Genomic DNA, 24863 nt, shown 5'->3' with positions numbered 1-24863 from the left:
CAATCAACATCAATTATCCATGTATGTACATGTATGTAAAACGTATAACAATTTTACCCATAACCGGAAAATAAATAAGAAAATCACAAAAATTTGAAGAAGAAAAAAAAACAAAACAAAAAACATAACGTCAACAAATTGTGATAACAGTTCGGAGTAGTTGTGATTGGCTTAAAACACTCGGAAAGAAAGGCAAAGCTCGGATCTCACCTTGTAATAGAAAGAATAACTCCAAATACAAAAGCATTTTTGTTTTTGTTTTCTTCTTCTTGACTTTCTTGTTTTGTTTCATGTATATATATATAATAGAGTTTATTTGTTCGTTCTGTTTTTGTTTTGTTTTGGTTTTTTTCGCCTGGTGAGTGCTGGTTGTTTTGGTTTTTCTTTTTGCCGGGATGTATTCGCTTTGTTTTCGACCTTTTCTTTCAACCTTGCTTCCAACGTCCAGCGTATTTATTATTATTACAACCGTAAACACCGAAATCGAAGAGAGTGAGAGAGATTTGAGATTTTTCTTACAGCGCATTATATTGGGGCGAGAGATATATTGGATTGGTGGTGGTGGTGGTGATCCTTTACACAATTTTTACTTCTTCCTTCTTCTTTATACTTTTTGTTTGTTCTAATAATCGGATGCGAGGGGGTGGAGGATGATCGCAATCCGTGCTGGCTCCTTCCATCCCTCTCTGGTTTCGGCATGGCATTAAATACTACCGATGATCGTAAGAGAGTTACTATACACACACACACACACACAAACCTGCTGTCGGTGCGCGTCGCTGTGTATTACAGTTGTAAATAGACGATTATACTCAGATAACGAGGTTAGAGAATAATTACTACGCAAACACCCACCAAGCGTCGTGAAACAACTCCCCCCACCCCACCCTTCTGTACCAATCGGGAACGCTAGCTATCCATCCACCCCGCAACTAGAAAGGACGAGAATTGCCGCGCCGTCTTTTGCTCCATTTTACCATCTCTATGCTTCTAGTGTACTTTCTTGTTCTTTTGGTTTTTGTTGCTTGCTTTTCAATGTATCGTTTACGTATCAGCGCTGTAGCTTTTCCAGTTCTGTTTTTCCCTCGTTTCGCGTTTAGGTATCCAGTTTTGCTTTTTCACTTTTTTTCCTTTCCCTTTCTTTTTACTTACAAGTTGCTGAGACACAAACATGTATGTATGTGAACAGCAAAAACCAACAAAACATAATTGTAGTGTCTTTCCTGTCCTTTCTGTTCTGCTTCGTTCTCTTACCCTTTCGATAACGACTTTTGCTCTCTCTCTCTCTCTCTCTCTCTCTCTCTCTCTCTCTCTCTTTCTCTCTCTCTCTTCGTCCTTTTCCTTTGTGTTTTTTCTTTCGTATGATTTGCGTTTTGAGTATGATTTTATATTGGTTTGCGTGCTGTTGCCAACCACTCTTCTTGATAATCTTGCCAAGCTTACTCATGCTTAAAAACAAACCTTAAGGCATCTATGATTTACGTTTTGTTGTTGTGTGTGTTTATATTCTTTTACTTCACTTTCTCCTTCTTTTTCTTCTTTTTCTTTTTTTCTTCTTCTTCTTGCTCCACTACATCACTTTATTTTAACAACTATCCTTGACGTAACGCTGGGAGAGGAAAAAGAGAGACAACGAGTGAGAGTGAGGGAGCACTTGTAGGAAGGAGGTTTTGCAGCATTAAAGGGAAGCAGGGTCACATGCTGTATCGTTGAAACCTTCATACTAGCTATGGGGGCGCTACAACCCACCACCTCCCGCCCACCCGCCTACCACTTTCGAATGTCAACTTCAATCTCCTAGCAATTCTTAAGGGCTTTTTTCTACACTTTCACACACACACACACATACACACACACATACACACACACACACACACACACACACACACACACACACACACACACACACACACACACACACACACACACACACACACACACACACACACACACACACACACACACACACACACACACACACACACACACACACACACACACACACACACACACACACACACACACACACACACACACACACACACACACACACACACACACACACACACACACACACACACACACACACACACACACCTATAGTGGCAGTTTTGCTTACAAAAGCTAATGGAGAAAAACAAGTGTTTGTTGCTTGGTTTGCTTTTTCTTTTATCACAAAAATAATCCAACATATAGATCGTTAATAATATATCGTTAGAGTATACACACGAGAGCTTGGAGTTCTTTTTTCTTCAAATTTTTCACCACCCGCATCAGAAAAGTTACTCGCACGTCTTAAAAACATTCCGGTCCCTGATGGACCGATACGCAGGACGTGTTTATCCTGCCAGTTGTTGTGCCAAAGAAGAAAGTGTCAGAAAGTGTGTTGTCGCGTTAATTAAAAATGAGACGAAATGCCGTACACACACGCGCACACACCCACCCACCCACGCACATACTAACTAAGTTTTCAATCGTTTGATTATGTCCGGTTTGTTCGTCTGTTTCTTTCTTGCTACACTGTATTCACTGCGTTGTGCACGTCTCGCAAGGGCCATAACCTAACAATTTTGAAGCAAAAGAGAAAAAAAACACAAAAAAACCCCGAAAAGTAGAGTTTAACAATAATTTAATGATTTCGAATGATAATGGCGATGTGCGTGTGTGTGTGTGTGTCTGGTGCGCTTTTAGTGGAGCGGGGTAGCGGGTTGAGGGAAGTGCCGTGCCCGCACCGTTTGCTTGTGTCCCTCTCTCCGAGAAATACACTTTTACAAACGGGGAAAAGCAGTACTGGAGCAGACTGTCAAACAAAACGGCCTTTGCACACACACACACACACATACGCGCGCACGCATAACACTTTTGCACAGCGAACCTTACACACTATACACGCACTATACACACTATACGATCTGCCCTACATGCTAATGCTCATTTGGAGTGTTGAAACGGAGCAGAGAAGAAAAAAAAAACACAAACATTGAATTTTAAATAATGATGAGCCGCCCCCCCTTCCCATCCCCCCTTCTGCCGAAGTTCAAAAAGAAATACATCTATACACGTGTGTGCACCACGACGGCGCGCCAGGGTAAGTCTATCATCATCGCCGAACGCGTTTTGGCGAGGGACCGCGATGTAATACAGCAAAAAAAACAAAAAAAAATAAAGAATTACAAAGCAACTTTACATGGTTTTCCAGCAGTTCTCATAGCAGTGGGACACTTTATTGACTGCTTCTTACGTGAAATGAACTTAACTGCAATAGGAATTGGACTCTATAGCACCCTTGTTGGACTAATCCAATAGGAATTTCCAAGAGCCCATCTATCAAGGGTGCCATAGAGTCCAATTTCCATCATAAGAAGTTCACTTCCCATAGGAAAGAGCCAAGGAAGTGTCTCACAACTATGAGAACCCCTGGAAAACCCTGTATCAAGCAGTAAGCGAAGAAAGAGGGTGGGACGGGGTGCGTCACTGCCTCACAGTTGGAACTGGCAAATGACCGGTGTGTTTTGTGAACGGGCGGGAGCGGGGGTTGATGAGTCGATGGGTCGTTTTGTTTTGTTGACTATTCTCTAATTGCTCTTGCTTCTTGCGTTTGTGTTTGTTTGTGTCCCTGCAACCCTGCATTTAAAATTCACCACCACACACACACGCACGCGCACGCACACTAACACAAGGGCATCACAGTCGCAGAGATGGTGGGGAGAGGCGGGGGGTGGGGGAAGGTAAGAATGGGAGAATGAGGTAGATTAAGCTGAGAGTGTTTTGGTTTTGGAAGGACAATGTGTGTGTGTGTGTGTGTGTGTGCGTGACTCGAGGAGAGAGAGAGAGAGAGAGAGAGAGAGAGAGGGAAAGAGGAGGGAAGTAAGAAAAAGCTTTTGAGCAACCACTGGATAGTGGCGACGGAATGCTGCTGCAGCGTGTGTGTGTGTGTGCACCCCTCCCCTCCTCCATCTCTCCTTCCTTCCCTTCTTCACCTCCCTATTATGGCCTCCGTCCGTGGCTTAGCACTTTCGATTTTGGTATTTGGCGATTTTTTGAAGTGGTTTTCTCGTTTATCCTTTGCTGGCGATAAATTCACCCCCTCCCCCCTCCCCCGGAACGAAGTTGCTTTCCCGCGAGGAATATATATATATGTATAGTACTAATAATAACGGTCCGAACTAACGATACAATATTTAACAATCCGCAGACACACACACACACACGTACAGCAGCTTTCTACAAGCAGAATCGCGTAGAACCTAACACTGTTTCAACCTGTATTTGTATGTGTGTGGGTATGAGTGTGTGTTTGAATGTTTTGCATGTGTGTACCGTGCAATTTTGCTTTGGCTCTCTCTCTCTCTCTCTCTCTCTCTCTCTCTCTCTCTCTCTCTCTGAAATTTCACGTGCCCCCCCCTTCCTCCGCGCTCAAACGGCTCAAACAATGTCGAACAGATAGTCGTCGGCGGATTCGGACGAGTCGGACCAGAAACCGTACCCGCGCACGTTCGACTCGAGATCGTAGTCCGAGTCGTCCAGGTCGGAAAACAGCGACGTCAGCAGCTCGTCGTGCAGGGTCAGGCTGCGGCGGGCGAGCAGGGCCGCGAGCACCTCCTGCAGCGGCAGCGGATCGATGTGCCCCCGGGCGGCCCGGTTCGGGTTGCGGCGGCGGGACGGCGCCCCCAGGTCGACCAGCTCGCCGGACGGTAGCGCGTGCCGGTAGAAGCACTTGTTGCCGAACGGGCAGTTGGCGGCACCCTTCTTGAAGTGCATGCAGTCGGTGTTGTTGCACGCCTGCTTGTAGTTCTCGATCAGCCGCTCCTTCTCCTCGCCCGCCTCCACCCAGACGAAGCTCGGGCAGACGAAGTCGGACGGTACGCGGCAGGTCGGGCAGCCCCTGGGCGGAGAGGAGGTAAATTGGTAATTAGTTTTGTTTTGTTTTTCATTCACTCCCGCAAGCGCTTGGCAACGATTTGGGCCCGGCCATTCTCGCCGAATGCGCCGTGCGAGTGCTTGAGTCCAATGTGAAACTCTGACTGACAAGCTGAGCTTAGTGCTTAGTCGGTGATAATCACGGCATTCTTGGAATATACTTGGTGTGTGGTCCCAGGCAACAAAATGAGCATGCTCTGTCGGCTTTGATGGTCTGTCGGGTCAAACAGAGCGAGAAACCATGCTCATTTTGTTTCTTTTAACCACTCGCACGTATCTCATATCTCCCATGACTATCATGATGATCACCGACAGAAAATGTCACGACCAAGTGACTGACCAAGAGTTGGTATCACAAAATGTCATCAAGCATGTGATGGTCGCAACAACTGTTTGAATCTCACCTCTGATCATGGCAGTAGAGCTCGTGACGCTGACTTTATTTTGTTTCAGCCAGAATTTGTCATGACTATGTCAGTGACATTTTGCAGAATTGAACACAACAAAAAAAAAAGTCATGACATAGTGGCTGACCAAGCGATGGTCGCAAAAATGTCACGAAGCAATGCATGCTTATCATACCAATCGTTATGAGTATCACCTCTGATTATCACTTTAAAGACGCTGACATGGAGTTTTTTTCAGTCAGATTTTTTATGAAATTGACTGTGACATTTTAATTGTTATGACATTGCCAGCACTGGACAGCACAGAAATGTTAATTTTTCATGTCGTCTTTTTCGTCTTCTGCTGCTGCTTCTTCATATACCTAAAAGAGTGTCCATCAAAACCACTACTTACCTTCTGATTTTGTTGGCAAAGTTGGTCGCCTTGCGCCAGGTGCGGATGCAGCTCAGGCAGAAGGTGTGCTTGCAGTTGGGCAGTATGCCGAACCGCTGCTCCCGGGCCCGCTTCTCCATCACCACGTCGAGACAGATGCCGCACGATTTGTCGCGCGACCGCTGGACCGCGAACGCGTGCTCCATCTCCAGCTCGTGCTCCCGGATGCAGTCGGCGTTGTGGCGCCGCTGCTGCTCCCGGTCGCGCGGATCGAGACAGTACCGCTGGCAGAGCTCGCACAGCTCGCCGTGCACGTGCACGCAGTCGGCGAGCGGGCAGAGGCCGTGCTTTTCGTAGTGGGCGCAGAGCCGCACCTCACCGGCCGGCCCCACCTCCGGCTCCGTGCCGTTGTGGTTGTTGTTCATCGTGACGACGTTCGCGTAGGAAAGCAGGGGCGAGCCGGCGGCGTCGGCGGCAAGCCCACCGACCGCACCACCACTATCGTTCTCCTCTTCCACCTCTTCTTCTACTTCTTCCAGCTCCTCCTCCTCGTCCTCCTCTTCCTCGTTGTCCGCCTCATTGTCGGCCTCGTTGTCCAGCCCGTCCACGTCCGGCTTCTCCTCTGTGTCCTCTACCTCCTGCTCCGCTTGCTGCTGCTGCTGTGACTTGTCCATCGCTGTGCGACGCAGCTGCTGCTGTAGCTCGTCCACCACCACTGTGCGACGGTCGCTCTTTCGCTTGTTCTTTCGCGGCTGCTGCTGCTGCTGTGGCGGTTGGGGCGGCTGTTCGAGGGGAAGCTTCGCCTTCGGCACAAAGACGGGCGCATCGATCCAGCGGGACAGATCGACGGCGCCTGTATGGCTGCTCTGTTCGGTGTTGGGCGCAGCGGCGCCCGCGCTGGCCTTCGGTGCCGGTGCACTGTCGGCCGGACTGCTGCCGTCGCTGATACTGTTGCCGGTGTGATAGCTGCTGCCGCTGCTGGTGGTGCTGCTACTGCTGCTGCTGCTGCAGCTGCTGCCGAGTGTGGCCGGCTCGGCGGCGGGATGTATGAAGCGGCAGGTGCTGCCAAACCGGCACGCACCGTACTGGTAGAACCGGCAGACGATCTGTGCGGCGGCCGCATTGTCCAACGGTGCCACCCACGGCATCGCGGCCAGTATCTGGGGCCTACTCGTGGTCGTGGTGGTGGTTGTGGCTCTGTTGCTGCTACAGTGAGTTGATGTTAGTGCAGGCCTACTTTGATGATTGACGGGGCGCTATTGGAAACCCTAAAAAGAAAGGGTAAAAAAATATTCATTAGTGTCAAACATAATCGTGGAAAAAAGTGCAGTTAACACAATCAAACAGGTAAAGCAAAAGAGGCTGTGAACTGAGCAAAGGAGAACTAGGAGTGGACGAGCAGATAACCGATACGACATCCGAGCGCATTGGAATGTTCCTTAAAGGCAAATGACCTTCAGAGGGGCGAATTTCATGAACATCACTAACAAAAAGAACGAATAATTGAGGGTTTAAGACGCTGCCTTGTGACACTCCAGAGGAGGGACAAATGGGCTGAAGAAAAAGTAATGCCGGGTTTTACAAAATTTGACTTGTTCTTAAAAAAAATATAGCCAATCAATTAACAGATGAGAAAAGCCAAGTTTTTTTAATTTTATTTTTAACAACAGAAGGTGATGCGGAACGGTATCAAAGGCGGCTTCGAAGTCCGAGTAGATGTAAACCAGAATCAGTGCTGCAAAATGTCACTATAAATGTCATAAAAAAATCATGTCAGCGTCACGTACTCAATTGTGATAATCAGAGATGATACTCAAAACAATTGGTGTGATCAATGCATGCTTCGTGACATTTTTGCGACCAACGCTTGATCGGTCACTATGTTATGACTTATTTTTACTGTGATCAATTCTGCAAAATGTCACTGACATAGTCATGACAAATTCTGAATAAAACAAAAAAAAATGTCAGCGTCACGAGCTCTACTGTCATGATCAGACGTGAGACTCTAACAGTTGTTGTGATTATTGCATGCTTGATGACATTTTGTGATACCAACTCTTGGACAGTTACTTGGTCGTGACATTTTCTGTTCGTGATTATCACGATAGTCATGGGAGATATGCGGTGCGTGCGAGTGGTTCCATGCAACAAAATGAGCATGGTCTCTCGCTCTGTTTGACCCGAAAGACCATCAAAGCAGACAGATCTAGAACGAATTCCCATTTTGTTTCTTAGGACCACATGCCAAGTATATTCCAAGAATGTCATGATTGTCACCGACACAAAATGTCGTGACCAAGTTAGTAATCAAGAGTTGGATACTAAACAAAATGTCACCAAGCATATGGTTGGTCCACCAACTGTTTGAGTCTTACCCCTGATCATCTCAGTTGTGTGCGTGAGCTTATTGGAGCTTCGTTTCATTAGTGTTAGTGATTGAAACAGTGGCATTTGGGAGCACTGTTCACAGCCAGAAAAGATCATGATTCTGCTTGCGCCGGCATTAAGCTCAGCTTGTTAGTCAGAGTATCACGTTGGACTCAAGCTCTCGCACGTCGCATTCGGTATGTTATGACGCCCTTTCATTGAGTATCAGCAATGAGCATCAAGCTACCACGGATATGTTCATTGTTTTCGTTGGTGAATATCTCGTGATGCTCATGACATCTCGAAATCAATCAGACTTGTTCCTATTCTTGCAATTGAAATGTCTCGACGTCGGGTTGAATTATTTCCAAGGAAGTAAGGTCTACTTTGCTACTAAGCTATCCCCCGCTTCTAATTGCAGTTTCATGCAGCGAATTTAATCCATTAAAATGTGTTCTTTTGATTCCAGAATCGATTCAAGCCCATCGCTCTCCACATCAAAACTTTAGCGGGTTATGCTCCGAAATCGGGGTTTTGCGGTTTTGAGGTAAAGTATTTCAGTTTCCTGGAGCAAGGAGGAATTAAACGCTGCTTGTTGCCCAGTTTACGTAGTTAGGTTAGTTGTAAGCTTTTTGTTTGTTAACGATTATTTTATGTTTTAGGTTTTAGCCTTCTGTGGCAGATATTTGTAGCAACTAAATTTAAAATAAAAGTACTGATTTGTGTTAATATTGATTCAAGAAGATCATTTCAACGCCAGTTAAACCACATTGCATGGCCAAACAACATGAAAACAATCGATAATTGAATGAAATTAGAAAAGAGAATAAATCATAAAAAAGGAAATCCTTTTTTTTGCTAAGATTATAGTTTTGAAAGCGTATTTGAAAGTCATCCTCTACAGTTGGTCTTGCTATTTGTTGCTGTCGATTGATTTTCCCTGTCAGGCTTCTGAAGCATATTTCAACGCACAGCAATCGAGTCAAATTTCTAGCCTCTACTCGAATCGAGTAAGGGAATAGAACAAACTCCAATGCTAGAAGCTTCCTCAAAACTGACTAAAACAAAATCTTTCGAGCGAGAATGCAGTCCCCGTAAATGGATAATCTTTAGAATGCACTAGCTTTACAGCATAGTGTTTTGCTTTTGCATTTGTTAATTCCAATCATTCGGACAGAAAACTGCGTTCATATAGCTTGAAAGTTGAGTTAGTGTTTTTGCTCTTGGATACGTTTTTTCTTGCTCCAACAGTTTCTTCTTTTGCTTTCTGCAACGGGATGCAATATTCAAATGGCTTTTTCGCTTTGTTCGCATGAAGGCTTTCACTGCACGAGTCCAGCTGACCTGCCGTAAGTTGACCAGAAGCAGGGAGCGGTAATTGTTGGCCAACTTTTTCCTCCTGTACCTCCTCGAACAACAACAACAACGACGACAATGTCATTCACGCGGCCGATGAAAGGAGGCTTTCAGCCCTCTTTGTTTCCTGGACATCGTCAGCTCTCCCTTGAGCAGCAGCTTTCGCCAGCTGCCAACCAGAACCATCTCTCTTGCTTGCTGTCATTTCGTTTTCATCTTGTTTTTCCTCAATCTTTGATCACAGCCACTCACACACACACACACACACACACACACACAAAGAAGGGAACAGTGTGGCTGAACGGGGCAGCATTATGGGCAGCACAGCCGATGCTGCAACATGACGTTTGTATGTGTGCAACACACATATGCAAACATTTGCATTTTAGTAAATTGTATTGCTTTTTTTCTTGCTTGATTTTTGGGATGTTTTTGCCAGTAATGTTCCCGTGTGCCTCAATTGTCAGCCCCAATTGGTACTGTTTGTTACCCTAAAAAAAAAAAAAGGATTTTTAATATTTTTTTTGGTTAAGAGCAACATTACTGGAACGTTTGTGCGAGTCAGTGTGTGTGTGTGGTAGTGATGTGCTCTTTGGAGCGCACCTACAACTCCTATTCGACTCCGGCTCCGGCAAAATGGGAACCACTAGTTCCACCCAGACTAGGATTCTCCCGGAGTCATTTCGAGTTGGAATCGTCCAGAGTCGATCGGAGTCAACCGGAATCGGAGAGAAACCGACTCAACAGGCAAAATGGGCACTTTCTATAAAAGCATTATTTCACTGCAAAGATACATTCCAATGCTCAAAATGTATTCCTTAAAGTGTTCTATGAACACCATACAAGATTTATAATCCTTTAATACCGAATAACTAAGGAAAATACAAAATAAGATTTAGTAGTGTGTTGATGTAATTTTTGCCAATTCGAAAATAAGCTTAAACCAGTGTCACAGAGATTCATGGAAGTTTTACATGATATATTTTTAAAGATATGATATTTCTATACAATTTGTCTGAAGAGAAAGCAAGGCAATTGAATGCCTATTTTTACTAATACAACTAAAAATACAACAATGCTTCACGTGGGTCAAAATGGGCAGATGCTTTTGGACACATGGCGCTTCGTGAGTAGTCTTATGTAAATCTGATTCAGATTCATGAATCCGAATGAATCTTTGAAATGATTCAACGAAGCTGAATCCCAATTGTAAACATTCATGAATCTCCAAATATTCTTGATTCACCAAAGATTGATGAATCTCCAAAAAACTCATAAATCTCGAAAGATTCATGAATATCAAGATTCATAGCTCTAGGGATTCATTAATCCCATGAGATTCATACATCTCCAAAAATGCATAGAGCTTAAGCTTCTCATTATTCTACTTTTTGAAGCAACAACCTACATGGTCATTCCCGCCTATACAGGATTTCGGGACTTCTTGGGAAGTCCACGAAGCCGGATAATTTGTTTTACTTCGGGGAGACGGTCAATGAGCGACGGGTTTAAGATGTTGTTTTAGATGTTGGGGATGTTGTTTGGTGAGATCGCGCAAATTAACTATTTTGCAAATCATACATCATATCTCTAAAGATTCATGAATCCCTGGAGATATATTAATTTCAATGGATCTTGTAGATTCATGAGTCTTTGAAGATTCTTATAACTTTTGAGACTCGTAAATCGTTGGAGATTCATGAATCTTTGAAGAGCCGATTCGAGATTCGAATCACTCATCAATGAAAATTCATATGAATGAATCTCGTCGAAAGAGTCAGGAAACCCAACACTATTCGTGAGTCTATGGTGTTGTATTTGTCCCTACAACAATGATAACAGGCGCAGCTGCAAAAGATTTGATTTTGTAGATTGAAACGTGTAAAAAACTGTTTTAATTTGGATCACATACTTTTGGTAGAATTTTAAAGGGTTTACCTGAATACATTTCACGAAACGTACGCAAAAGCATAGCCCATTACCTAAGGCGCAGTTGCTGTGTGGCCCATCCATATTGCCCCAGTTTACATAATCCCATTTTGCCCCGCGTGTCAAAATAGCTGCTAATAAAAAAAATCAACTTTTATTAAACACTTTTATCAGACTATTTAAGTCATTTTCAAGCTATTTGGCAATTTGAATCCATTGATAAAAGGTGGAGGTATGTAAAGGCCGGATTATTATTCATTATTCATAAATTATTCATACTTGGTGTCCCATCAATTTTCGACCAGCCTTTTGAAATGTTGATCAATGTCCATAAAATGCCACAAATCAGTCCGTCGAGTGTTGTTGGACAAATCTTTATTCATACAAAGGCGCTGGGCAAGATTTCTCACTCATCTTCCGATCTCTATCCATCATTGGGTAAAATTATAGCCTCCTTGACCCAAAACGCTTTTTGACAAGATAAAATATACCCGCATCTAGCTTCCACCCGCCACCGCTAGATGGCGTACGCGTTCACCAAAATTACACTAGCGAGTACGGACAGTGTCCCGCGGCCTTAAAATGCCCATTTCGTCCCGCTTTCCCCTACGCCTGCGGGCCTTTGTTTCAAAGGCCGGCTACGGATGACTCCGACTCCGGACGACTACGGATGTTTGCCAACTTTACCCATCACTAGTTTATGTGGTTGAATGCATGTGTACAAACGTGTATGTATGTGTACGCGATTGAAACAATCGAAATTGCAAGTGTGGAACGTTCCACACATTGCGACACACACACACACACTCGCCTGGAGAGAAGAAAAAAGGGGGGGGGGGTTGTCAATTAGTTACTTAAGAAAATAGGGTAAACCTAAAACAAACTAAAAGATAACTTTAAACTTTTCACACTTTTGTAATGTCACACACACACACACACACACACACACACACACACACGTAAACATTGGAACAGTGTTTTGGTTTAATGTGTGTGTGGTTATCTTCTCTTTCTCTTTGTGTGTTTTTCTGTCCTTCCAGGAGGTTCCTGCTTCTTCCGCCTTCGCTGCTGGTTTTTGGTGCGCTTCCGGAACATCCCGGAATATCCCTCTCTCTATTACACACACACACATACATACACACACTCACAAACACGTGAAGAGCTACAAGTCGTATGTTGATGTATCGGCCTATTTTCGCTGCCGTTTTTTTGATTGCCGCCCAACCTACTGCCCCTTGCTGCGCCTCTTGCTGCTGCGCCGTGGTTTTGATAGAAGAAGGGGGAAAAAGGGGTCACAGCACAGTCGGGACGAAAAACGCCACAGCCCCTTTCTGTCCTGGTGTTGTTTGGTTTCGGAAGGAGCGGATCGGATCTCGCTTGGGATCGAAAAACTTTCCACTGTCCACCGTACACACACACACACACACGCACACTTCGGATGGTGATCGGAGTCAAAATTTGCAGCTGGATCGGAGTTTTTTTTGCGGGGCAGCCAAGGAACACAACAACGAAAACAACAAAAAAAACACACATATTCATGCACAGTCCCGCACACACACAGAGGGACAGAAAATCCGTGCTGGCTATGGCTGGCTGTCAGATGAATGCACACGCCATTAAACGCAGCTGGTGGTGCAAACTGTGCGCGCGAGCGAGACGGCACGACGTAGAACACACACACACACACACATGCATGCAGGGGCCGTTGCAGCAAATTCCGGAGAACTCTTTGCAAATGTATTAAAAACCAACAAAAAAAAAACCTTCACCATTGGAATGAATCACTGGGTTGCTCTGTCTGGCTGTGTGCCTGTATTATTGCGTTATTTTCTTCTCTTTCTCTCTCTCTCTCTCCTTCTCTTTTTCGCCCTTCACCGGAGATACTGCGTAATGCAGGGTGTTCCCGGGGAGTGTGAAAATTCGGCAGCGAAGAAAAGCAAAAAAAAAAGGTAAAGACAAAAGGTGCATGACACAGCAGCGGGGCCCCAAAACAGTACGCGGGGTGCAACACACTCGCACATTACACCATCCAACTCCCCCCCGTGGGTGTGTGGGTGTAAGTGTACGTGTGGAGGAAAAATGAATGGGGAAGGGGAAAAAGAAAACAGGAAAAGCATCGCATTAGGAGCTGCATTCCCGTGGCATGAAAGGAAACCTTTTCTTCTTTTCAACACACACACACACACACACACACACACACACACACACACACACACACACACACACACACTTCCGTTCTGTGGTGAAATGCACACACACACGCACACCGATTTGCTGCCGGTTTTCCCTTTTCGATCGCAACCACGAGGAGGGGAAAGGGGGGGGGCGAGAGGAAAAAAGTCAACGTTTTGTCAAACGAAAGGAAAATGGCGGAAGGAGAGAGAGAGAGACGAGTGGCCACAATACAACAAAAAAAACGATCAGTTGCTTACCCCACGCGCTCCCCTTCTGGTTGAGGTGTGTGCGCCTGCTAACCTGGGCCCCTATTGCGCGTTCCAGCAGCCCACGGGGTGGTAGGGGGGGGGGGGGCGCGGTTGGGGGCAGACTGGTTGAATGGTGCAAAAATTCTGACGGACGGGGGAGACGGCACGAAAACACGAATATCACGACACGCAGCGCCGAGGAATGCCGCGAGCGAAACGAAACGATTGTCACGGCACAGGGCGGAAGGAAGCTGGGAGCTGGAGGCACGGATACGCGCACAGACGCGTGCACACACACACGCACACGCACACACACACTTGAAGATGGAAGATGCGTTTTTCTTTCGTGGTAGTTTCCGTTTGGTTTCTGCTAGCGCTGCTTGCCACTGCTGTTGCTGCTGCTGCTTGGCAAATACACCGCGACTGCTGGCTGTCGGCGGCGGAGCGGTCGGTACACGGACAGCAGCGAGCAGTTTGACAGACGCTTGACAGGCGCGCGCCGCCATGCTTGACTTTTGACAGATGGCGAGCACAGACACACACACGTTTGAGGAGGATTTTGTGTGTGTGTGTGAGTGTGTGATGAACAAAAACGCGCTCTGAAAAGGTTTCAAACAACTAAATATGAAGTCTATTATGTTTTTTTTTCATCTTATAAATAGACAAAATCGTTACATTTGAATGTTGAAGATACCGTGACCCTGTGAACTAGTGATGGCAATAATCCGGACTCAACACCGATCCGATTCCGACTACAGTAGAACGTCGATTATCCGGCGGGCGGATTAACCGGCGGGCGGCTTAACCGTGCGCATCAGGGCGGTAGCAACGCTTTTTCGCATGCGATTTTATCGGACGCCCTGTCAATTTTTTGTATGGGATTTGACAGATAACGTCGGCCGACGAAATCGCACGTCCGACGTTATCTGTCAAATCCCATACAAATCTCGTCCGATAAAATCGCATCCGATGAGCGTTGCCACGGGCCTTATTGATTCAAATAATATTCTACTGATCGATTGATTCTAGGTGAATTCATAATAAAACTAGTGAATTTTTTATTTTTTATATGAATTTGACATTTTTTGGACCATTATCCGTGCAAATCGATTAACTGGCATTCGTCCGGTCCCGAGCTGGCCGGATAATCGCCGTTCTACTGTATTTTGGAACCAAACCCGGAAGGTAGGTCCGCTTAGCATTATCGTGAGCCAAGGACTGTGTAGGAACGAGGTCAAGTAATATACAGTGGAGCGCCGTTTATTCGGATACCTTTTATACGGCTGTCCGTTTTGTTCGTTTTGTTTTGTCCGTGCTGTTGAGAAATGACAGTTCAATACAATGATGACATTGCGTTACGAGGAGAATATTTGAAAAAGCGGTTAAAAGAGCACATTATCATAACATACGATACAATAATTCAAGCAAATTTGAAATATTATATGATAATTATATATGAAATATTATACATGAAAAACATGAAGTTAATAAAAACTGGGTTATTTTAATCAAAAAATAAGATAGTTTTTCAAAAATTAATAAGGAATTGGTGATAAAATATATCATTTGGCTCACTATCCGTGCTACCCACATCCGGGCGAGGTCAAGTCCCGAGAAGCCCGGATAAACGGCGCTCCACTGTAGTACGATTTGACCAGTAGCCAAGAGTTCATTGCAGGCAGTTTGACATCTAAGAGTCCTTTTCGATTCAAATTTTAATTGTGATAAAAATGATAAATCGGTCTGGTCTTCACAAGAAAATTGTAAATTGGTAACTGAATGTTTTACCAAATGCATTGATGTCTTAGTTAATGATAATGGTTTAAGGGGGCATTTTCCAGGGCTTTCTGCCGTCAAATGATATCCAAGATGGGCAAGCCGATTTTGGCCAATATATTGGAGCGCCGTTAACCGGGTGCCTTTTACCCGGCTGTCCGTTTATCCATGCTGTTGAAAAATGACAGTTCAATACAAAGGGCAAATTTCAAATATTCTCAATGGAAAAACATAAAGGTAATAAGAACTGGGTTTTTGTTTTATCAAAACAGTAGATAAATTAAAAAAATATATATAAGAATTTGTGATTAAATATTTAATTTGACTCATTATCCGTGCTATTCGCATAGGCGAGGTCGAGTCCCGATAAGCCCGGATAAACGGCGCTCCACTATACTTGACCTCGTTGGTACACAATCCTTGATCCTGAGCCGTCCGGAATATGACCAGGTGAAGTTGTTCAGAGCAAATTTACATTTCTCGACTTGACATAACTGTTCCTTGGGTTCCGATACAAGGGAGAGGGGAGGGAAGAAGGGGGGGGGGAGGGGCTTGTCCGGAGTCGTCTACGACTCCGATCCGATTCCGGTTACACCGAGACAACTGCTGGGACAATAACTGACAGCATGCTTTGACAGCGACGGACAGCTTTTTCAATGAGCGGAATCTCCTCGGCATGCAAAGGAGCGTTTCTACATACACCGAGAATGCAGCTGAGAAAATAACTGACAGCATGCTTTGACAGCGACTGACAGCATTTTCGGTGAGAGAATTCTCCTCGGCATGCAAAGAACGATGGAGCTGAGAAAAAATTGAATTGGCAGTTTATAGCAATCGATCAATTATAGTTTGCATTTTTGCCGTCTAATAATCGTAGATATATTATTAAAAAGTAAAAGAAACTTTTTTGGCTTCATTTTAGCGATTAAAATGGATTTTTTCAACATCATTTTAAAAGTCTCATCTCGGCGCTTTTCAGAGCTTCTGCACACACCAGCGTGAGAAACCGGTTGTCAATTCTCTCACAGCCATCTCTCAGCTGCAGTCTCGGTGTATGTAGAAACGCTCAAGAACGAAGGAGCTGAGAAAAATTAGAATTTGCAATTTAAGGTGGACAACCAGTTATGGTTAGTCTTTTTACTTTAAATAAGCAAATAAATAGTGATGAAAACAAAATAAACTGATATGACTTTATTTTAGCGATTAAAATTGATTTTCTGCAACATTGTTCCAAAAGTCTTATCTACGCGACCTTCGGTGCTTCTACACACACCGGTGTAAGAAACCGGTTGGCAATTCTCTCACAGCCATCTCTCACCTGCAGTTCCTAGCTGCTCCTAGCTCGATTCCGACTCCAAAAAATTTTAATCACTAGTTCCTCCCGGAGTCGGCTGGAGTCGGAAAGATGCGGGCGAAGTCTACCGGAGTAGTGATGGGTAATTCGGAGTGATGTCGTCGTTCAACTCGTACTCCGGTGCTCAAAATTTGAATCCGACTCCGGATCATAGTTTATTCGAGTTCAAATCAGTATGGATCGTTCCGGATGAGTTCGAATGAGTCCGGATGAGTCTGAATGAGTTTCGGACAGGTCCGAATGACGAATCCGGGCGAGTAGTTTAGCTTGGCAATGCAATTCCAAATTCCCAAAATGGCTGTCTGTTATCGTTCGAAAAATTCATAGATGAGTGTGTTCCATTTCAAACAGGGCCTGCATGTACCACTAATGGGCTTGGCTTTTTGTGACTAAAGGGTAATCAATAGCAGGGTAGCAGAATAGTCCTCCGTATGGGGCCTCGATTCATCCGGGTCTTGAACCCATGACTACGTACGAGTTAAGCTGTAAGAGTGGACGACTGTAGCAAGAGTCTTTTTCCATCAGATTAAATAAACCCGGATGTAGTTCGAATGGGTCCGCTCGAGTCCGGATCAGTTCGGATCCGTCCGGATGAAGCTGGATGCGATGGGATAAGACCGAAAGAGTCCAGGCTTTGTTAGACTCTGACTGCAGGCGAAATTTGTGGTTCCGATTATGCCGGAGACAGAATCGGACCGGCAACTACCGGAGTCGGTTGCATGATCGATATGGGATGATAGAAGAATAGGAACTGGAATATTGAGAAGAAAAAAAGCTGGCAACGACAAGAATATGCAGTACCTAGTAGTTAAACTAAACAAACTATCAGGAAGTGGTATTCATTTGTAAAAAAAAAGGTTGTCCATAATTAACATGACCTGCTAGACAACAGTTCCAACAAACTTCGATGAGATACTAAGACCACGCTGTTGCCTCCTATCATTACAGAGCGGCATGTACCTGAGAATTATCATTGCGAAACGAAACAAAACAAAACAATCAGCAAACCGACCAAAGCTGGATTGATGGCATCGCTGCAATTAACCGCTGCCTCGACCGGCGATCGATCCTCGTCGAATTCTAATGGATGTAAAGCTCCCGTCCAGTGGCTTCTACACTGTCGCCGTGTGTGATGAGTTTGTTCGGCAGGAGTTACAACAATAGTCACCGCAGGAAACAAAACAAGAAATAACAAACTACAAAACACTCGTTCATTGTCGGGCCTGCTCAGAAATGATGTCGCAAACTAAACTAAACAACCAGTTATAGTTGTAGTACCCTATCAAATGCATTCGACCCACGGCACGGCAAACAATCAGCCCGACAAGGTCTGACATTTAAACCATCGGTGGCGCCTACACTTCCTTCGCAACAATACACTGCGGGCAGATTCGCACCCGCAATGGCCCCACAGGGCACAGGGCGGTTTCGGGCGGGAATCGCACGCGTACTGCTAATACCTCAACCTTTAACCTAAGCAAACGGCGCGCGCGCGCACGTGTCACGTGCCGGTGCAATTAGATAAGGCCCATCCTGGGAGGTGTGGCATTTATAATAACGCGCCCGGTCACGTTTGCGTGGGAACTGGCTCTTCCTGTTGGAGTTGCTGCCCGTATTGTGTTTTACTCTACTCTGCTGTTCCTGGTTTCCGCCACAGCTCCGTGGAAGGCTCGCGTTGCTGATGATTATGCTCGCCAACTATGGTCGTGATCGAGAATGTCCGGAACAACAACAAAAAAAGTAGCCTTGAAGTGCGCCGCCTGCCGACGATGGAGGAGATGGGCAAGACTCCCTGTCCATGTTCTACTCCGCCCTCTCCCCGCGGGATGTAGCAGGAGTGAGAAGAGTTAGCATCACTGCGCGCCGAGTGGGGACAGCCGTGACGAAGATGACGCTTCGCTCATCAAGCCCCTAATCGGCCGGGTTCTTCCGTTTTACGGCTTTATAGCAGCGCGGAATTAAAATTGGAAAGGAACGCGCTGCCCCGTTGGCTGGCCAGCGTATATAAGCACCCGTCAGCGGTCGGGATGCTCGCACTGATTAGTTGCTAATCGACGGCGGTGCGTTTGGGTAGTTTGTGCGAGCCCAGAGACCCAAGCCCTCGCCGTGGGAAGGGTGTGTGCTTATCCTGCAGCGGACGTAACGTAGGCAGCAGCAGCGACTCTTCAACCTCATCTCAACACTCAATCAGCTTCGTTTGCTTCTGGGTTTACGTAGCGGGGCAGGTTACAGGTTACAAGCAAGCAATCAAACCGTTACAACCTACATCATGTACGGTAAGTAGCAAAAAGTGGTCCCGGGTTGTGCGAGGAAGGAAGGACTTTGTTGAGCCGCACACCGCGGCTAGCGTGTTTGCGCATCTGTTTTTTGCGCATGAGAGCGCGAACGTGAGTCGTTGATATTTTATGGTTTGCCATGTCATGTAAACATTACACCTTGCAAATTGTGAAGCCCGGTGCGAGAGAGTGAGAGAGAGAGAGAGAGAGAGAGAGAGAGAGAGAGAGAGAGAGAGCGAGAGCCAGTCACGGGGCAAAAGTGAAGGGCCCGGCTCGAAAGCGCGTCCAGCCAACCAGTTCTCACGCGTTGGCGATGGAAGCTGCGAAGCAGACGGTGCGCCACGTTGCGCCTCTTCAAATCTTCCCGAAGCAGCCCGAATCTTCAACTTTTTGCCCTGCCCCTCGGCCTTCGAAGTACGGCAATCGGCAATCAAGAGCTAATCGGATCTACACACTCTCCCCCCCCCCCATCCCCACACCTGTTTGTTTTTGTTGCGAATTAGGATTGCGCTGCGTCAGTGCGCTGCTGCTCGTGGGCTGTCTGCTGAACGTGGTCGCAGTGTGTTGGTCCGACCTTACCACGCTACGGTACGACACGACGACAGGCGACGCCGAGTCTAGCACGGCACCATACACGGACGTCCCGAGCACGGTGCAGCCAGCGGAACTGGCACCGGGTGCTGCCGCCGACTACGTCGATGCGGTCGAGTGGGCCGAACCGAGCGCGTACGATGTGTACTGCAGGCCGGACCTCTGCCTGCGCTACAACCGGGCCGGGCTGCTCGAGGCCAAGCGGCACGTGGCCTGCGGTTTTAACGGCTCGTTTGCGGACGCGTGCCCACCGGGCCGGATGATACTGAAGATTGACGCGCAGCTGCGCGCCTACATACTCCACCTGCACAACGAGGTGCGGGACCGGTTGGCGCGGGGCGATGAGGCTGGCTTTGCGGCCGCCTCCAGGATGCCCACGGTGGTAAGTGGTGCGAGGTTGGAGTGCGCAGGAGGGCTAATTGAAGGCTAGCTAAACAAACTGCTTCCATATTGGTTCTCTTCGCCGCACTAGACTTGGGACGATGAGTTGGCGAATTTGGCCGAAATTAACGTGCGTAGCTGCAGGTTCGAGCATGACGAGTGCCGCAGCACCTACCAGTATCTGCACGCCGGGCAAAACCTGGCCGTCGGGTCCTACTACCTTGAGACGGACATCTTCGAGATCATCCACAACCTGACCGGGCTGTGGCACCGGGAGTACCTCGACACGACCCAGGAAGTGTTGGACAAGTACACGACCGACTACCAGTAGGTGAAGCGATGTCTCCTCCCCACCCCAAATCTTGCTACTTTGCATTTTGTGGCTTTTTGTTTTGTTGTTGTTTTGTTTTACTTCTCGGATCCACTCCACCGCTAGTGCTACGATCGGGCACTACACGCAGATGGTTTCCGACCGCACGACCGCGATCGGGTGCGGCGTGGTCATCTACCCGAAAAAGATGGAGGACTTTGTGTTCAAGATGGTGCTGTACGCGTGCAACTACGCGATTACCAGCATCGTGCATCAGCCAATCTACCGGAAGGGCGAGCCGGCGAGCCGCTGCCGCACGGGCACCAATCCGGACTATGCCGGGCTGTGTAGCTGGGAGGAAAATCAGTTTATTAAAGCGGTGCCTGCGTATGCTTGAGCGTAGTCCGATGTGTGTGTGTGTGTGTGTGTTGATTTTTGCTTTCTGACTGTGTGATATCACCCTTGGCGCCTAGAGGTGACACTGCTCACAGAGGCCGGGAAACTGGTGGTCCCTTTTGCAGCTCTGCTCGTACCGATTCACGTTACAGATCGGCCGGTTGACGATGTTGATGTAGGAATAGTTGCAGCAGAGGATGTACGTGTCGCACACCAAGCCCTTGCGATGCTCCCGGTAGGAGACGAGCGAGCAGCCCATGCGGCAGACGTTGCAGTTGATTAGCTGCAGAAAGTGTCCGATTTGGAACTTGCGCGACCTGCAAGAAGTACATGCAGCCCATCATAGAAATACAGCTCTCCGATCGAACTGCGGATCCACTTACGAGGAATGCTGCGAGTAGTGCTTCACGTCCGCTGGGTGCGTCACCTCGTGCTCCAGATACCACCGGTCGATCAGGTGCAGGATGACGTGCGGCAGGACACGGATCCGCAGATCGTCCACATTCTTCGCCGCCACACACTTGGTCAGCTTGCCGAGCGTTTGGCCGCTGTACGGGAAGCGCAGCGTGCCGCGGCACTTGTCGTGCGCGAAGCGGCACGCGTTCAGGTTCATCCGGCACAGGTCGGCCATTTCTGCGTCCCACGCGACGGCATGCATCGGACCGTACGACTCGTTAAACCCGGGCAGATGGCCGATCGCGAACGTGTGCCGCAAAGCGTTCACCCGTTGCAGTATCGCGTCCCGGTAGCGGGTGAGCAGCGCCAGACTCACGTTCTCGTACTGGACGCAGCTGCCGTGCAGCTCGTCCACGTTGCCGCACGCCACGTGCTCCTTGCAGATGTTGCAGTACTCTCCGTCCTTGTACGCGACGCTGTGCAACGGTAGCAGCAGCAGCAGCAGCGCCAGCTGCAGACGTTGCCTGGCCATCTTTCACCAGCGAATAGTGCACGGTAGCTGGATGAGCTGATGGTTTTAAATGGCCGATGTAGGGCGGCTAAAACGCATTAAACATGGCAGCGGCACGATTTGCGAATAAAACGTTACAATAGCTACCGGTACGAGTTTAGGACCTGTAAAAGGGGTTTATCTTTCCTGGAGGTTAAAAATCGTTGAAAATGAGTGAGCAATGTAGCAACGTACAAAAAACATCATCTCGGACCTTTTTCGGACATTTGCTACAGGTGATCTCCTTTAAAGTACAAAATAGTAACGAAAAATAACAAGCAATATCTTTATTATTTTATCATTTATTTGAACGAATTTTTCTTGACATTAACGAGAAACAATTGTATTTCTACGTTTCGTTCGTAAAAACATTAATTTCAATTCCCGCTACACCAATTTCCGTTACAGTTTGAATGGCGCGCAACGCGTGCCGAACGAACGATTTGAAGCACTGAACCCCCGTCGGTCGTAAACGCACCGCCTGACAGCCGACGTGTTCCGTCACCTTGATGCCAGCTGTAATTTGTGTCATGTCATGTTGGTGAAGCACCCAAAATAAGGAAAGCCACGGAAATACGCAATTAAAGCAGCTCAGTAAAGTAAGCTGAGGGCCGTTTCTTGAAAATGGTGTACATTTCAAGAAGTAAGTAGTAAGAAAAGAAGAAAGTCCATTTTGTGTTGCGGTTTGCTTACAATTCCCTTCATCCCGTTTGCTTCCTCCCACAGACGGCGCAGTGCAGGAAGCCCAACCATGGGGCGTCGATCGCATAAAGGGCCTCATCATGGGGTTCTTTAACTTCCTGGTAATGTTGTAAGTATAGCCTGCCACAGTCCTTCGCTTCGTGGACGATTGTTTATTCATGATCTTTTCTGCTTTTCGCTTCCGGCAGCTTCCGCACGATGCTGGATTTCCAGGGCGGCGGTGGTTCGGGCGGCCGTGATACGACCCGTGGCTACGGGGGCAGTGGCGGTGGTGGCGGAGGTGGTCCGCCCGGTGGTGGGCCGCGCCGGAGGCCAATCGGACGCCCGATGACCCTGTCCGACTGCACCATTCCCGGTGGCGGATGAGCGCGGTAAAGTGCCAACACGCTGGAACCCGGGCCCACACACACTGTGGGCCGGGGCTGGTAGGCGCGTTTGGCACCGTTGCCTCTCTCCGAACTGAACCTGTGAACCCGGGGCCCGTAGGGACACTCCTACGTATGACGGGCGCATCCTAAACCTTCGCTACCCAAACAGGCGGATGCGTCCCGAAGAGTGGGCCGCGGGGCAGGTTCGCGAACCTTCCTCTCCCGCCGCTCTGGGTGGGTGGAGGGCTATAGCTATGTTTAACCTTTCACTGCGTGTGCGCACGTGCAATTGTCTGCTCGCAACAACTCGTCTTAGCAATTGTTTAATCGTCTTACTATGTTTTTCCTTCCGATTGGGCTGCACATTTATAGTGAAATCTTTTTCTTTCTTGGTACGCGTTGCCAATTTTGTACTGTGGTAGAAGAACGATCAACTGTTATTAAATTAATCTTTGTGTAACATAAAGCGTGGTGGTAATTGGTGTAAAAAGAATTGTCTAGTAGGAGGTAAACGCTCTGTAATATCCGAATCTTCTGCATCCAATCAAACCTTCTATCAATGTGACGATTAAACGGGCTTTATTCCATGACCAAAGTGGATCTGCAATCAACGAAAAGTCCTGCATCATAGTGATAAATATTTTTGATTCTGAATGATTAATTCAGTTTTAGCATATCTTTGGTCAGATTCATGCATATCCAATAGGATTTTTTTTCTTAGAAGATTCTTTGGTATGTCCTGAACGCTCCGGAAACTTACTTAGCAACCGATAAACCTTAACGATTTTAATCATTTCCCTATACGGATTTGTGTTACTAAGCAAACACCCTTGCAGGGTTTCTCTAGCCAGCTCCACATCGGAAGCGAACAATTCAATCCCGTAAAATACTTTTCCATACTAACAAGCTCGGTATACGCTCGACATTCATTTGACAATATTACGGGATATTACGGAATAGAAATGAAGCTTACATTTTTGAATTGGCTAGAGAAACACTGTATGTTGCAAATTAAGGACACGCTAAAAAGGTATCGAATCTTCAAACGAGCCTTAATAGTCCTCCTATTTTTCTTCTCCTTCTCTTTACGAGGTTGTACACCGGTTCGGTAAACGGAGTTCAGCTTCCTGTTCCCTCCGCAACTAGTCCATAGATGCGTTTTACTGCAAACCACTATTGTTTAGGACCATTTGCTAAGGCTATATGTCCTAATAGTCCGTAGAAGTCATTGGAGATTTTTTTCAAATTCTTTTAAGTGTCGTGCATTTCTGTCGAGTTTCCTCGACAATTCTCTCTGTTTCTCTCTCGTTGGCCTGCTCACGATAGAGGACGTCGGCGTGACATTGCCCGGTCAACAATCATTCTCCAGAATGCTCGGTCCCTGGCTGTAGCCTCCCATCCATGTAGACACCCGATCTCCGGCAGGTCTCGCTTCGCCTGATCTAGTCATCGTGCTCGCTGTGCTCCCCAGCACCTCGTAACGAACTGGGGATCGCTATGGACCACCTTCTTGGTGGGTCTTGGTCATGAAATGCCCCAGCCTTCTCCACCGTCAGGATGCTCAGTTCGCCGTACAGCTCAGCAAGCTCGTTGGTCATCCTTCTCCTCCACGCTCCATAGTTTTCGCCAGAATCACTTTCCGGAAACGATTTCGGAATCGGCTTTGGAATCGAAATTGGCTCTGAAATCAGAATTGGTTTGGGAATCGGAATTGGCTTCGAGATCGGATCGGTGTCGGCATCTCCATAGGAATAGGCGTTTGAGTCCAGTAATGCTACGTATTGATTGAGCCCCAAAGAATCCAAATTTAGTTGTAAACGATCCATTCTCATGGAGATTCCCGGACTGATTTCGCTTCTGGAACTTTTTATTTCAATTCAAGATTTGATTCTCATTCCGGAGTTAATTTCTATTCTGGAGTCAATTCTGATTCGGATTCCGGAGCCTATTCCGAAATCGATCCCGGATTGCGAGTCGACTCCAGA

General features: G+C 46.9%; 4 protein-coding genes across 9 annotated transcripts; 2 read left to right on the top strand and 2 right to left on the bottom strand.

The window, feature by feature from the left end:
- Nucleotides 1-502: 502 nt before the first annotated feature.
- LOC120905663 (probable E3 ubiquitin-protein ligase makorin-2) lies at nucleotides 503-14226 on the bottom strand. Of its 6 annotated transcripts, XR_005739929.1 has the most exons (4): nucleotides 13788-14226; nucleotides 5722-6968; nucleotides 4339-4885; nucleotides 503-1316 (listed from the first exon to the last, which is right to left on the bottom strand). XR_005739929.1 is itself a non-coding variant. In XM_040316654.1 (3 exons), the coding sequence occupies exons 2-3, from the start codon at nucleotides 6846-6848 to the stop codon at nucleotides 4426-4428; spliced, it is 1587 nt and encodes a 528-aa protein (XP_040172588.1). In that variant the 5' UTR covers nucleotides 6849-6968; nucleotides 13788-14226; the 3' UTR covers nucleotides 2149-4425. The 6 variants fall into 6 exon arrangements, 5 of the variants coding, with proteins under 5 accessions (XP_040172588.1, XP_040172591.1, XP_040172589.1 ...); XM_040316654.1 differs by lacking the exon at nucleotides 503-1316 and having other exon boundaries at nucleotides 2149-4885; XM_040316657.1 differs by lacking the exons at nucleotides 503-1316; nucleotides 13788-14226 and adding an exon at nucleotides 12787-12985 and having other exon boundaries at nucleotides 2149-4885.
- A 4851-nt stretch (nucleotides 14227-19077) lies between these two features.
- LOC120906572 (antigen 5 like allergen Cul n 1-like) lies at nucleotides 19078-20878 on the top strand. Its single transcript, XM_040318338.1, has 4 exons — nucleotides 19078-19184; nucleotides 19688-20157; nucleotides 20248-20483; nucleotides 20593-20878. The coding sequence occupies exons 1-4, from the start codon at nucleotides 19178-19180 to the stop codon at nucleotides 20861-20863; spliced, it is 984 nt and encodes a 327-aa protein (XP_040174272.1). The 5' UTR covers nucleotides 19078-19177; the 3' UTR covers nucleotides 20864-20878.
- On the bottom strand, nucleotides 20690-21820 carry LOC120906573 (antigen 5 like allergen Cul n 1-like). Its single transcript, XM_040318339.1, has 2 exons — nucleotides 21246-21820; nucleotides 20690-21179 (listed from the first exon to the last, which is right to left on the bottom strand). The coding sequence occupies exons 1-2, from the start codon at nucleotides 21788-21790 to the stop codon at nucleotides 20936-20938; spliced, it is 789 nt and encodes a 262-aa protein (XP_040174273.1). The 5' UTR covers nucleotides 21791-21820; the 3' UTR covers nucleotides 20690-20935.
- A 495-nt stretch (nucleotides 21821-22315) lies between these two features.
- LOC120906343 (glycine-rich selenoprotein-like) lies at nucleotides 22316-23356 on the top strand. The gene is made up of 3 exons (XM_040317932.1): nucleotides 22316-22451; nucleotides 22535-22619; nucleotides 22699-23356. The coding sequence occupies exons 1-3, from the start codon at nucleotides 22433-22435 to the stop codon at nucleotides 22874-22876; spliced, it is 282 nt and encodes a 93-aa protein (XP_040173866.1). The 5' UTR covers nucleotides 22316-22432; the 3' UTR covers nucleotides 22877-23356.
- The last annotated feature ends 1507 nt before the right edge of the window (nucleotides 23357-24863 follow it).

Source organism: Anopheles arabiensis, chromosome X (assembly GCF_016920715.1).
Source record: "Anopheles arabiensis isolate DONGOLA chromosome X, AaraD3, whole genome shotgun sequence".
In the NCBI taxonomy this organism is placed as follows: Eukaryota; Metazoa; Arthropoda; class Insecta; order Diptera; family Culicidae; genus Anopheles; species Anopheles arabiensis.
The sequence above is the reverse complement of the archived record's forward strand: the minus strand, read 5'-3'. Positions and strand labels throughout refer to the sequence as shown.